At 44.8% G+C, this 15,478-nt stretch overlaps 1 protein-coding gene across 1 annotated transcript in view; it reads left to right on the forward strand.

Moving 5' to 3' along the window:
* Window positions 1-15,478, forward strand: part of Cdh13 (cadherin 13) — a 1,011,337-nt gene that overhangs the window by 222,890 nt on the left and 772,969 nt on the right. Inside the window, exon 2 of the mRNA XM_034522532.2 lies at window positions 465-576. Coding sequence (XP_034378423.1) covers window positions 465-576 — 112 coding nt within the window. The remainder of the gene's footprint in view (window positions 1-464; window positions 577-15,478) is intronic.

Below are 15,478 nucleotides of genomic sequence, written 5' to 3' on the forward strand. Positions count from 1 at the left end.
AGAAGTTACTCCAGTGGGAAAGGTCTGCTTCCCTTTTCCTCCTCCTTGGAGAAGGCATTGTTCCTTTGCACAGATGAACATGAAGCTTGTTCTAACTCAGGCATCACCCAGCAATTGACAGTTTCCGTAATGAAATTTCACACATGGCGACCGTAGTGAGATCCTTAGCAGGTGTAAAGCTCTTACGACAGTATTTTCTTAACTTCAACTTAATGGAAGTTGCAGCAGCTGTCTCTGGTTTTTGCATCTTCCCCCTTCAAAAAAAAAAAAAGCACCCCTCATTGCCAAAACTGAGCTGTTGGCAGGCATGAAAGACGCAGCAACTTGCCTCTTCCTTTGGGGAAATGAAGTTAAAACCTCAGCTCATTTCTAAACGTTGTAGACTTCGTGAAAAGGAAGAAAAAGAAGTTAGCGGGGCGAACATGCTAGCTGCTGTTAAAATATTGATCGCTTCCTTTCCTCAGGTGTTCCTGGTAACATCTGCAGATGATTTGGACTGCACCCCTGGATTCCAGCAGAAAGTGTTACATATCCACCAGCCTGTGGAATTCATCGAGGACCAGCCCGTCCTAAACTGTAAGCTATCCCGGAAGTACCTTGGGCCCACTCATGTGGACTTTTCTGCTGTCTTTAATGTTATCTCAGGATGTTGGACGGCCTCATGTTTTCTGATCACATTCCTTATATCACTGCTTGGCCCTAGGCGGATGCTTTCAAATGGCAGACTTGCCAGCTTGAAGATGATTAATACGTGACATGTATCTCTTCTTAACATTTTATCTCCAATGAGCCCTTTTGTCCCACATCTAGAAAAGGGGAATGCCAACCTCCAGGGTGATTCTGTACTATGTGGAGGGATAAAATCCATCGTCACAGAGCAGACCCAAGAGTAATAGCACGGCCTTCTTATAGATTGCTGCTCTGCCTGTCCTTTCTCATGTGTAGCATTATATCAGAGTGATGGTGAGGGCCGAGGATTGGCGGCTGGGAATTTGTAGACGTAGGAATCAAAAACTCTTGTTCTTAAAGCTGATAAGATGGTTTTGAAAAAGATTCAACTCTTTTCCGCCGCTTCTGTGGATTAAACTCAAATTCCCCAAATTCCCATTGATTTCCTGAGAATGTGCATCTCTCAGATGGGGTTATGGTCTTCCACTGTACTTAACAACAATATTATATTATCCCATCTTTACGAGATCAAAAGCATGGAGGTAGATGGCTAGCAAGTGCAGGTTTTAACATAATGGAGTCTGAAATCGGTGGTAGGGCCTGACCAAATGTATTACAGACTTTTTGAGCACCGTTCATTTTTACCATTTTTGAATATTTATTTTATTTTTAATTACATGGCTATATTCATGTGCACGAAGGTGTGCACCTGAGCTTGCTGCCTGAAAAGGCCAGAAGAACACATTTGATCTCCTCGAGTGAAGCTGATTATGGTTGTGAAATGCCCTGTATGAATGCTGGAGACCGAACGCTGATCCTCTGAGAAGGCAATAGGTACTATCTATTGCTAGGCCATCTGTCCAGACTCCCAACTTCTTTGATATTTGAGGATAGAGGATATGCAAGCGGTGACCCAATCTGGTCAGATGCTCAAGGGTGCCTGTAAAGAGCGTGATTGTGTATGTGTTTGCCCTTATGGATTCAGGGTAGCCTTTTGTGCTAGGCCTATTCCTTAATTTCTGCAATACATGGCTGATTTGTGTAAAGAAAAAACAAAACAAAAGAAAAAACCAGCTTTACTGGTCAGGATGCTCTGGGAGGCCAGTACCTGTTAGAAGAGTTGAAGGGACCACAACCATGAAGTTGGGATGCTGAGCATCAGGCTCTCCAAGATGGAGCCCTGGAACACCCTGACACAGTTACACCAATGAGGACATTGAAGGAATTAGGGTCTAATGACAAGGTACAGAAGAAGTGGATTCCAATGTACAACTTCCTAGTAACTGCATTTTTGAGGAAGACTCTGGGTCAGGACAACAGGAAAACTCATTTGTTTTTTGATGTCTGTGCTGATAAGAATTGCTATATTTCAAGTAGACCTTGATTGATGACGAACATTCTGGCTCTCTTCTTCCCTCATCTTCCTTCCTGTCTGTCTGTCTGTCTGTCTGTCTGTCTGTCTGTCTGTCTCTTGCATTCTTTTTGGTTTGTACCAAGTGATTATTCCAAATGGCATCGATGTTAACATGCTGGGAAATGCAAAGCTTACCCTCAATATGGAAATTAATAGAGCTACTATGCAAAGCAGGCCCATAAATGTGATTGCTTCTATAATCTTCATGACACCAAACAGCTTTCAATTCACCACCAAGAAGCTGGGAACAATCATAGTTTAGGGAGGGTCTTTTTAATTTAAACTGCAACATACTGTAGGTTCCCATATCAGAGGGGCGTGTGTGCACACGTTTGTCTTAATCCCCTAAGTAATTAACTTGGTTATGGCCCTTGCGCTTGTGTAAGCTGCTAAATGCTAAATGAGACCAGGCTTACCATCTATGACAACACGCTCAGGGAAATCCAGCGATACAGGAGTCAATCACAATTTCAAATTTTATGTCTGTGTGTGAGATGTTGGGTCAGCAAAATCTGATTAGCCCTTTGGATGAAACGCCTGTTACTAAGACCAAGCACAAAGACTGGGGCTGGTTAGCTGCTTGTGAACTCATCTCAAGGCGACAATGATAGAGCTTGTTCTGAATAGAGTCTATGTTTGAGGTTAACTGTGTCTAGGTGGGGAAGAAAGTCTGTAGAGACCAGAGAATGCCTGTTAAAAACTGTTTAGGAAAACCCGAGTCTCCAAGAGAGCAATGGCCGGTTTATTCCACCCAAAGAGGAAATCAAACCTTAGAATATTAAAAGGAAATACCCATTGAATATTTTGCCAGTGTTTTTCCGGCCACTTCCACTCTCTCTTCTTACTCTTTATCAGTTCTTTCCTGCACAATTTAAAAGATTTATTTTTAATTAGTTGTGCCTGTTTTGTCAGTATGGAGCTATGTCCACCTGAGACAAGCCCTCTCAAGCCAGAAAAGGGTATCAGATCCTCTGGAGGAGTGAGTGGTTCTCCACCTTCCTGATGCTGTGACCCTTTAATACCACTCCTCATGGGTGGTGACCCCACCATACAGTTATTTTTGTTACCACGTCATACCTTTAACTTTCTACTGTTATGAACCATAATGTCAATACAAGTGGGTGTTTTTGAGGGTCTTAGACAATTTCTGTGAAAGGGTCGTTTGACCCCTGAAGGGATGGCAACCCACAGGTTGAGAACCACCACAGAGGGAAGTTACAGGCTTCCCTGGCATGGGTGAGCCACCTAGCATGGGTGCTTGGAGACAAACTCAGGTTTTTTGGGGGAGCAGAATGTTCTCTTAACCCCACCCCCACCCCACCCATCTCTCTGTCTCTTGTGTTCATCTTAGAAGATTTAACACATATCCTTTTTGTCTCTGGAAAAAGTGTGAAGAGCCAACCTTGAGAGGTGTGCTCGCTGGCAGGAACTTAACTCCTGGATGATAAATGGAAAGTAAAAGCTGAACAGAGCCAGGAAGTTAGGGGGAAAAAACCTTGGATACGTGAATTTACATTTCAAAGATAAGTGAAACAGTTTGCGATGTAGAAATAGAAGCTGATGCTGTCTGGGTACTGGAGGTTATGAAAAGGTAGGTGAGTGATGCAATCATGGGCCTGGTCATGACATCGACTGATGTGTTTATAAAAAGAGAAAGAGATAAAGAGGGTATGTTCTGTGGGTGTGTGGTGAGGTATGAGAGAAGGGGATGTTTCAGCGGGCCCATGCAGAGGCATTTCGTCCCCCTGAGGGGCCAGTTTATTCAGGGTGTGAGGAGTTAAGAGGGTAGTAGAAGCAGAGAGAGGGAGGGAGGGAGGAAGGGAAGGAGGGAGGGAAGGAGGGAGGGAGGGAGAGAGAGAGAGAGACAGAGACAGAGAGAGACAGAGAGGCAGAGATGGACAGAGAGACAGACAGACAGACAGGCACACAGACAGACACACACACACAGAGGAGATAGATAATTTAAAAAAATAGTAAAGAAGTTTGGTTACAAGTGCTCGTGAGTTTTTACGTTCCAAAGACAGAGTACAGCACAGTCCATTCATTGATGGCATGCTGTAGGATTTTACGAAGCTGTCTGGAAGTGTGGGCCTTTACCTGATGGTGAAGCCCATCTGCTCACCCCCCAGGATTGCATTCAACCACTTTCACTGGGCTTTCTGGGGTTCTGGGAGTGTTTACCCAGAATTTCTGCTTTCTTGGTTCTGACAGCACCGGTGGCTCCTTTTTATCCCTTTTTATCTTCTTCCTCGCTTCCCAGTGAACTGCCTTGTTCTGCTTTAACTGTTACTAATGGTCACCCCACTCTTTTTATTTCCCTAATATTTTATTCACTGTTCACTCCAATACACGCTCCCTTCAGTTTGTTCTGAAGCCTTTGATTTCCTTCACATCCAAATAACTCTTTATTCTCCTCTCCTTACTGCTAACTAGACCTGCTTTCTTCTTTAAAGGGCCATTTTCCAACAAGCTGCTGGGATCAAAACATGGCATCCACTCTCTCTTGTCATGTACCCAGCGGCGCTCCTTCTCTGAGTCTTTCTGAGTGTAAGGCAAAGCCCCCAACTCATCATGAGGTGGCCAAACCTTTTTTGGTTTCATCTCAGTCTTGAAAGAGGGGTTTTTCCCAGTGTCCGATGAGAAGTACAAGGAAAGGAGAAATACAGTTAGAAGGTAGCTCACTGGGGTGGCTGCCTGGGTACCTAACCAGGATGACAAGTTATCAAGTGCAACATCCTGCCTTGTTCACAAGCAGCTCAGACAGACTTTCCAGACACCACAGGGATCTGTGGTCATTGAGTTCCCTAGGGGGAAACCATGTTTGTGATTTCCCCAGCCTCTGCCCAGCATCCAGTGTCCAGAATGGGCATACTATTGGTCACCCAACCACTACAAGGACTGTATTCTTCAGTTTCTTCAGATTTCTTTATTGTGTATGCCTCCTAGTGTACACACACACAAACCAAACACAAAGATGCACAGAGAGGGATTTCCACACCAAGGTGTACCTATAATACAACATGTAGTCACACTATTAGTCAAAACCCTATATCCCCAGAGGAAAAGGCTATAATAAGGCTGGGGCATTGAGCAACCCAGTGACCTCACACCATGAATTTTTATTTCTAACCCTATCACATAGATACAGGTCAGGGTGCTTATCTGGCTGACGAACCTTCCAGCCTGAGAGCCAGGCTAGAGGTCTAGAAGGGAGGATGCAGAAGTATGTTACCCAAGATTTTCAACTCATATTGAAAGTGATGGGTGCCATTTCTACTCTGATAGATCAGTAGACTTAGGCATGTAGCCCAGATTAGCTGCAAGGGAGTCTGGGAGCCGTCAGTATGCAGATGCTAACAAGATCATATTATTCCATTAAAAAAAAAAAAAAAGCAAACAAAAGGAGTCCTGCCACAGGGGAAACAAGAGTCCCTGGAGAAGATTTGGTGCCTTTAAGAAGGGAAAACAAGAACATGCACCTTTCCTTCTTAGCAGAAAGCACTTTCCACTTAGTGATCTCTCTTCCTCACCCCTTCTTGGAAAGACTCAAGGCAAAGTCCTCCCTTCTTGAAGGCTGAGACAGAGATGAGCTCTGGGGATATGTTCCAGTTAAGATGACATAGATTTAAGCTTCCACTGACTATGCGTTAATGCCCCATGCAGTCATACACCAGTTGTGTCATAGTGAGTGAGTTCTTTGAGTGCTCCAAGTGTAAATGGGTTCATTTCTGTAAAAAAGACCAACAGCCACAGCCAGAACTGGCCCAGCCATGGTGGGGGAGTTAACATAGAGCATAGTTGTGTGTAGACAGGAGCCCTGTGTGTAGGCAGGAGCCCTGTGTGTCACGGTTGCTGTTGTTTCATCACTCATAGGCTTCAGATGGTTTTAAGGATCCTCTAAACTGGAAGTCTATGAGGAGAGATAGAACACGGCTACCCTGAAAATCAGAAGGGATGAAGCACCATGTGTGGCAGGGTTCCTAGGGCACTGAATCTTCATGATGGAGTAAAACACTTTCTTCTTAGTCTTACACTGATAACACTATGTTTAATTTTTTTGTTACTCCTAGGTGTAGTCAAACATTAATGAAGGAGAAGCAGAAAAGACTTTTATTTGTTCCTATGCAGAATTTTCTTTTGAAAGGTCAGTTTGTCATCAATATAGAGAACACAGAGTAAGGAAAGAGAACTAAGTGTTAAAGAAAAGACATTCTGTCTTCGGACAAATGATGCTTTGATAAATGTTCTGAACACTTTCCGGAACCATGTTTTAAGAGAAACTGGTGTTCTTCCATGTTGTGAGTAGAACCCTTTTTTGATCTTAGCTTTTCTGATGTTCTTCTGAAGTTCAACGTATTAAGTTTTCTTGGGAGGCAGGAATAACACTCAAGAAACTTCTTTATGAAGAGCCATACACCAGTGTGAACGTGTGGTTAGCCAAGCAGGTCCTGAGTGACTGTGAGGCTGTTGATATGGCCATGCCCATGTCAAGGACCCTGGTGCCTCAGTCCCATGGGAGTAGCAAAGCCTTCCCTAGGTGAGGCTCAGAGCAATGGCAAAGCTTTCCCCCAAGTATGAATATTGACAGTGATGACTCCAGTCTGAGACCGTTCCTCTACAGAGAACTACTGAGATTAGCTAACTTGCTTCCTCCAGTTAATACAATAAACCACACTTGGCTTCAGACACACACACACACACACACACACACACACACACACACACGCTACCTTTCCGGGTACCAAGTTGGTGGTACCTCCATCTGAGTGCATCTGAGTGAGCACAGAATTCACACTTTTCTGTACATGGATGTTTCTATTCTTTGCTCATTCCCTTATTACCCCCAACTAGGTCAAACCCTGAATCCATGCAGAATGTGACACTGAGGGAAGATAGACCACTTCTGACAATATGACAAGCTGTGTATTTTACAGATGGATGTGGAGACACAGGGCACTGGCCATGCTGACCAGGACACTCTTTCTAGTCTTGAGAGCTGACTTTGTATCGTACCAAGCTCTCGAGAGTCCCTTAGAGTCCTGCAACAGCCTTATTCTTGTGTGACCATTTTCACACAAGATGAGAGCACCTGATGCCGAACTAGACCAGGCAGTTGACTCAGCTGATATCTCTTATAGTCAAGATCTGAGTTTAAAACTTCTTCGCACTGGCCTTCCTCAGCTTCCTATGTAGCATTCCATTGTTTAGTGTTGATGGTGAAACTTAAGGAATTCTGCCGTTTAATTTCCCCATTGTTTCATCAACCTAAGTGGAAGAAAGAACTTCTACAGCAGGTTTTTAAAACATCCACAGCTAAATTCAATCTTCCTCTATGATACAGAAAGAACGACTCTCTTATTTCAAGACTTTGGATTGATGCCAGGACATGTTTCCTGTGGCCCCTCTGCTCCTGGCTTCCCACTGTCTCCATATGATCCAGATGCTGCCGGGTCATGCCACAGTGCCACTGGCCTTGGTCAGCTGCCAGGTCATCCAGGGAGTCGGTGGTGTGGCATTAATCACATTTCTACTTAACTCACACGAGCCATGGCTTTTTCAGCGGGTTTTTAATTGACTATAAATCAAATAGGGAACTTGAAAAATGAAGGCAATTAATGAAAAAGGGAAAGGAGAAGGTGCTTTGTGTCCTAACTTGGGGAGCACACAGTCGGTGAATTAAATGTCCAAACAAAGGCCCTCTTGACCCTGCTGAAAAATTTTCAGTGGGGTGGTGACAAATAGAGGAGTCTTCTAATAGAGGAGGCCAGCGGGAGGTGCCTTCCTGCTGAGATTTCACTGGCATAGGCTTTTGTCTGTCTGTATTCTCCCATTTCAGATGGTAGAGACCTCTAGGAAACTCCCAAGGTTTCTATGTATGACCATCCTCCATATCCTAAGTTACACTTAATTACTGAGAGACTGGCCGACCAGTGCAATGACTTAAGGGTACCAGGTCTGCAGCTCAGGGAGAGCTGAGAAACGTCAAAGGTTCAAGTGGTGTCTGTTGTTTTAAACTGTCACAATATGCCAAGGGAAATGACTCTGGTGGTACTCGCATCTGCCTATCTTCCTACCATTGAGTGTAGTTTGGGGAGTGATAAGGACTCCTCCATGCGAATAGTATTTCTGTTTCAACAGAGCTCTGCAAGAATGGCACCCTCTGTCTTCACTCCCCTTTCCCATCCTATTTATAGACATCTTGTAATCAGCCAATTAATGTTTATCAAGATCCTCATAGATGCATTGTTACTAACTACATCATAAATAGATCTTAATTAAATGACTGTCGATGAAGGAATGAACTCACATTGACACACGAGGAAAAGCTGCAGAGAAAGGCTTCTCGATTCTTCTAGTGGACATGGTTCCTTAGCTTTACTATGAAGAACAGAAAATACACAAAGGCACAGAGGAAGAGGCCATGTCAGTGAGGGACATTGAAGCAGGTGGGACTCTTTCATCCTAATGTTTCTTAGCAGCAGAAAGAATAAAATACATAGGTTAGGCCAAAGGTATTTCACTGTTGGGCCTTCAACTAACTGTCCCTTGGGTGTGCCCCGTTTGGCTCCCCGCTGTGATCTGAAGTATTGAATTAAAGAATTTGTCGTCCCATTGGGAATTTTATTTTATTTTTTAAATCTCTGATTTTTAAGTTTCTAATCATAGATTGCCTCCCCTAACTCCCACCTCCTCAGGCGGACTGCATGGGTTTACATATCCAAGGTCAGGGTCAGCAGGATGGCTCAGTGACTAAAGATGCTTGCTGGCAAACCAGCAGACTTGAATTTGATCCCAGAACCCACATGGTGGTAAGAGAGAACCACCCCCAACCTGTTGAGCTCCACTCCAACCACATTCACCACGCCTCATGTGCCTCGCCCCAACCCAGAGATCGGTGGGAGGAGGGAGAGGGAGATGGATGAAGGGGGAGGGGGAGGAAGAGCTAGAGAGGTAATATAAAATTCTTAAAAGTAATCTCAGGTCAGCCATTATTTGACATTGGAAAATAGAAAACAGGAAGAAAAAAAAAGACACAGAAAAACAAAACAAAACAACAGAACAAAACCTCCCCTTGCTCCCCTTTGGTTTTGAGAAAAGAATATGGTACTGGAAGGTACCACAACGGGTTGCTCAGGAGATTAACTGTTAATCCATGTGAAGGACTTTGAATAGCAGCTGGTCTATAGTAAAGCCCGAAATATTGGCTTCCAGAAACCTGTGCTGGAACAATGGTAGCCAGGGCCTTCCCTGAGGCACTGCCATCTCTTTGATCTTCCTCGTTTGCACTGCTTGCTCCTTAGGGCCTCTCAGTTCACCTGTGTGAAGTCACCACTGCCCTCCAAGCACACCTGGGATCCAAGCAGGGCGCCCTAGAGCTGGCATTGCTAGGCTGGACAGCGGCCATTATTTCTGGTCAAGAAAACCGAGCAGCATTAGATGAAAAGGCTTGGTTAGTGACGCCCCTCATCAGTTATCAAGGATGTCCACATCAAAACTAAAAGAGACCTCCTCATATCCTAGAGAAAATAGGGAGATGGTGCATATTGATGTGACTATGGGGGTGTCTGAACCCTTAGGCCTTTGGTGGGAAAGAAAATTACAGCCCCTGTGGTAAACAGTTATTAGATAAACAAGCAGTTTCCTCAGAGCTCAGCATTTGTACTCCCGTGGTTATACTCAGTAATTGGCCAAAGACTTCATAATCTATTGCTGAGACTTTGAATTGTCAGTACAGGTGGCATTCCAGCAGGGGCCATGTGGGAGAGCTGAGCGAGGTTGGAGCTCTGGGAGTTCAGAACAGGAGGCAGATGGGAAGGAAGAGAGAGGGGTGGGGCTCAGACTGGTCTGGAGCCATTTCAGAAGCTGAGAGATAGAATGATTAAGACAAGGCATATCAGAACAGGATTTGATGGGGGTGGGGAGGCTTCATAATGGGATGGAGAAACAGCTGTGTGTGGGAGAGACAGAGAGAGAAAGAGACACAGAGAGAGATCCCACAAAGGACAGTTGGAATCACTGCAGCCAACTTCAAGGTTGAAACATTGACTTCTTGACTCTTTGTACCTCTGGCCGTCATTTATGTAACTGGGCATGTTAATGAGGGCTGTTTGGTTGTAATTGGTAGTACCTCACCTCTATGCAGGTCCATCAAAACCATGTCAAGTTACCGGTTTCACTTCTGTTGCCATGACAGTCACCCTGACAAAAAGCAGTTTAGGATAGTTAGATGTAGAATCCCAAGAGCATGTTCTTGGGGGAAGGCCACACAAAGGCCTCAGGGAGCAAGTCACATCACTCTAGAGTAAAAAGCAAGAGAACAAAGGTGCCTCCTCGTGCTCTCAGCACTCTCTTTCATTACTCAGGACCACTTGCATAGGGAATGGTACTGCCCAGAGTGGTCTGAGTCTCCCTCTATTGATTAACAATTAGGACAATTCTCCACAGACATGCCCCTAGAAGCTAATCTGATCTAGATAATTCCTCATAAAGACTGTCTTTCTAGGTGACTCTTAAGTGGTGTCAAGTTAACATTTCAAAATAACTAGTACAGTTACCATCTCCCACAGTGAAAATGCCCAGTGAGAAAACCTGGGTTTAGGTGGTTTAGGGGCATCACAATGTGGCCCTCTATTTCTAAACTCTGTTTTCTGAAGTGTCCGTTACAATCTCCACTCTCAGACGTGTCCAAGATGGCCACTGTGTCCTCTTCTGTCTCTTCCTTTAGTTCAACCACCTAAAGCCGTTCTTTTCCAGGCATTCCAGCAAGCATGTCATGACTAACTGGGCCAATCTGGGACATTCCTTATCACCGAACTAGACTTGGTATCTAAGAAGATTGAGTGTTCGTGTTGGCCTTGGAAAATGGTGGTTCTGAACTTCTGAAGAAGAAGTTAGGTTGGACTAGTATAAGCAAGCGAGTCCCCCGACACACAAGGTGCCAGGCCTTGTCCCTAAGACTGCCTTTCAGGACTCACGTACTACGACTACAGGCTGTACACCACACATAAGAATTTTCAGAAGCTAGCACACATGGAAATGGGAATGTCTTAGGTGGCCTGGGATGAGGACGGCCATCTTGTCATGCCAGGCTTCTTGCTGGTGATGCTGGTGAGCAGATTGCCTAATTAGGAACATCAGATTCTAAGTGTCGCCATCTGGCCCGGCTCTTCAACCTGTTGAGTGTCTTCATTCACACGGTCCTGCAACTGTCATAAATCTCTTTTGTTTCCGCTTTTCTTCAAGGGCTTAGGAATACAGGAACATACGGATTTACAGGAGTATCTCCTAATTGAAGGCATTAGAGCCACGTGGATCAGTGTGTTTAATGAGCAAGGCAGCCAGATGTAAATTGGGAAAGATTAAGCATGGCTTTAAATAGTCTGAGAAGGCCGAGGATCTTATTATCCTGTAATGGAACAAATTCACACACATCCTAATAACTGCTTAGCGCCCTTGGTCCGTCTCTTTCACCTTCATTTTTATGGAGATTTCCCATTGGCTGGAGAGCAAGAAGGGAAGGCATTGCAAATACTTGCCAGCCCAAGTGTTCTCCAGCATTGTTTTCCTTGACCAAGTTCTTGGTCTCTGGTACCCGGCCACCTAAGATGTTTGTGTATTCACATGTGCACGTGTGCACAGTTCTAACTTCCCATGCATGGAGAAAGGCCTGCTGCAATCATATAGCATGTGAGTCCTGAGACAGGAGTCTTAGTGAGGGGGGGATGGTAGAAGAAGAGTGTCTGCATGTGAATGCAGAACACAGATTGGTGACAGGGAGACTTTCCTTAGGACAGACACTGCCTACCTTCCTTGTTGAAACAGTACCTGTCTGGGACTGGTGAGATGGTTCAGCAGTTAAGAGCACTGACTGGTCTTCAGGAAGTCATGAGTTCAAATCCCAGCAACCACAGTGAGATCTGATGCCCTCATATGCGTGTCTGAAGACAGCTACAGTGTACTTGGGCCAGAGCGGGGGGGGGGGGGGGGGGGGGGGTGGGGGGGTGGGGGGTGGGGGGTGGGGTGGTGCGGGGACAGAGTGAGGGAGCAAGAAGGAGAAGGGAAGGGGAAAAAGAAAATGAAACAGTACCTGTTGAAGACCCCCCCCCCCCCATACTTGGGAGACCCTTCCTCAAGTCTCAGGAAATCACAACCACCCAAGAATCACAAGAAACCATACCTGGATGCAATCAGCAGAGGTTTATTAGGGAAGAGAGCTGGAAGCCAGCGGTCTGACTACTGCCACCCAGTCTGAGGAAGGTTTTAAAGGGAAAAACCACAAACCAGGGTAGTGGGAAGGGGGTGAGGGGTTGTCAAGGATACAAAACATAAAAATAGTGGTACATTTCAGAGGTACTCACCCTAAATGATTAGAGTCATGTGAAAATCACTCTGCACACTCATTCTTCTCAAAAATGTAGTCTTACCAAGTCACTGTCCCCTACACCGTCATTACAAAATATTTCTCACTTCCTCCAGTCACAGCCCCACCTAGATGGCTTGTATTTTTTATGGTCAGGAATGTGTCTTCCTGCTTTGGGCCTTTCCCACCCACAGGTGGGCCTACTGCCTGAGGCTTGAGGAATGTAATCCAGCAAGTGTCCTCTGATTCAGGGATAATGTCCTCCACCTGGAATGAGTCCCGGGGCAGTAAAGGCCTGAAATCTTATTTTCAGTTCCGCATTCTGGAACCTGCACTTTTTCTGCCCAGGTCTAAGGGCAAAGAAAAAAGTCTACATATTTCATAAAATGGTCTTTATAATTTTTCACTCTACACTGTCACTGGCCTGAAACAGTTCTGCAAATCTGGCTGCCAGGGAGCTCCTGAGATCCATCAACCTCAACCTCCCAGTACAGGATTGTAAACATGATCAACCCTTCCCAACTTTTTACATGGGTTCTGTGGAAAAGCACTTTCCTGTCTGAGCAATTTCCCAAGCTCCGATCTGTGGTTTCTGTGTGGGCACTCTCATGTTCTGAGGTATATACACTTCTTTTCCTGACCCCACACTTCCTCTGTTCTTGGTTTCTGGATTGGAGGTTAAGAATGTTTAAGAAGTGTTTTCCCCTGAACATCAGTCAAGATGTGTTTTGGAATTGTAAGCGGTCACAGGGTACTTTTGATGGATATTGCACTATCCCACCATTGGTCTGTGAAGCAGTACTCCGTCATGAGACAGATGCTTCCTTAGTAGGACATGCAAATATTTACCCTGATCCAGTTCAAGTGAAGACCACAGATAGTATCACGCCGTTTAGGCTTCACCGCTGTGAGTTACGACATACTTGAGGTAGGCTGAGTCTCCTGGATTTGGGGAAACCACAGACTGCTAGTATTTAAGAAAGCATCCCTGCAAGAATATGTTCATCTGGTCCCCCTACCCCACCCCCCCCCCCCCCCCCCCGCCATCAGCTGCTTCTGGGGCAGCAGAGGGCAGTGGCTCATTCTTCCCCTATGCCATTTCCCTACTGGCTTGCAACTTGGTACACTGCATCTTGGCAAGCCATTCCTGCAAAGGGGCCAACTGCCACACCAGCTGATTTCTTTCCTATCAGAAGCCAGAACAATTGTCAGCTATCCAGATCCCTGTGAACCGCATATGTCAGCTGATTTAGGAGACCTCCCGGAGGGCCTATTTTTAACTTAAACTGGTTTTAATTTCCATATGTATATATTAGATCCTACGGAGGGAAAGGGGATTCCAAATGAGGAAACATTGGTTCTGAATAACAGGAGAGACGTGATTAAGGCTTGGAAAACAGTGGAGAATGTGAGTCACCATGTGGTGAGCACTGTGTTTTGTTTCAGTGGAAGGATGTTCTGTGAATTAGAATGGAGCGTGAGAACAAGAGGAGGTAAATCCTGCTAGAGACACATTATGCAGCCCATTCCACATTCTTATGAAGGGGGTGGAGCTGAACTAGGGCAACCAGGCCCTTAAATATCAGTGAGTACTTAAGGGATACATGGCCGGTGTCTTCAGTGACAGAGAAGCTTGGACCAGAACCACAACCTGGTCCACAGTCAGGGGAGAAAGAGAAGCTATGGCTTCTGCATGAGGGCACAGAATCTCATGCTGGCAACTCTGGTCATCCTTCTAGAGCTTTCTTCCTGGGGACAAAATCAAGGCAGTATTTAGTAAACCCAACTAACTCTATACTTTGGAGAAAGATGTTTAGTTAAGTGGGGTGGTGGGGAGGAAATTATGTAGGTCACAAATCCACCTAAGCAAGGAGGCCTCAGGATAGTACTAGAACTTCAAAGCTTTTTAAAGCAGGAAGAACTCAGAGCTAGGCTAGTGCAAACAGATACCTCTACAAACAAGCATAAATAAATAGAAATGTAATTATTTCAAAAACATCAAAATGAGTATTTATATACATATATGTATATATGTGAATATATATATGTGAGTGCATATGTACATCTGTATATATATTATGTATTTATTAAAGTCACTAAGCAAACAGTAAAGATAGGTGTGGTCGTGCACATTTGTCATCCTGGGACTCAGGATGCTGAGGTAGGAGGATCTCAAGTTTCAGACAAGTCTATATAGCAAGGCCAGACCCAGTCTTAAAGACAAATCAAGAGGTGAGGGCAGGAAGATCCGAGATACATTGAAGGAGTCAGATGCTTGCAAACAGGGTAATAATAAAGGAAGGCAGGTTAAAGCATATCAGTATTTACATTACAATTCATAACAGTCGCAAAATTATAGTTCTGAAGTAACAACAAAATTATTTTATGGTTGGGGGTTACCACAACACAGGGAACCATACTAGAGGATTGCAGCATTAAGATGGTTGAGAACCTCTGGGTTAAAGCAAGTGTGCCAAGCCCTGTTCAAAGCTGGTTAATATCCGATTGCCATCAGAATTATATTTTGAATGTACATGCCTTTCTCTTCTACTCCAAACTACCATGTAATTTTGCCAAGTCTGCAACCTCCAATGAATTGTCAGCAATGAGGGGACAGCTCGTGTTTTCCTAGAGAGTTCAGTAATCCTTGGACAGATATGATAGTGCCCCAAATGTGACAGGACATAGCATCCACCTTTCTGTCATACTTTTTTCATCATAATGTGATACAATGTTACAATAAAATTAAACAGGAGCCCGAGTTTCATAAATACAGGCTCTCAAAATGAGACTTGGCACATCTAGGACTGCATCTTGTTGCTTTGATTTCTGTTTCTGTCTTGGGTTCTTAAGCATTTGGGTGTGGTCTGTGGACCACATACTCATCTTGTGAAACCTGACAGGAATAGCTTAGCTGCAAATCCTTGTTATCATCCCACGTTTCTGCTCAGGCTCCTGGGAGAGAAGCAGGAGTCCAAGCTCTCTGATCTAGAATTCTGTCTCATAAGTAGAGGCTGTGTCTCTATGGGGGGGGG

This window comes from Arvicanthis niloticus, chromosome 18, assembly GCF_011762505.2.
Source record: "Arvicanthis niloticus isolate mArvNil1 chromosome 18, mArvNil1.pat.X, whole genome shotgun sequence".
NCBI lineage: Eukaryota > Metazoa > Chordata > Mammalia > Rodentia > Muridae > Arvicanthis > Arvicanthis niloticus.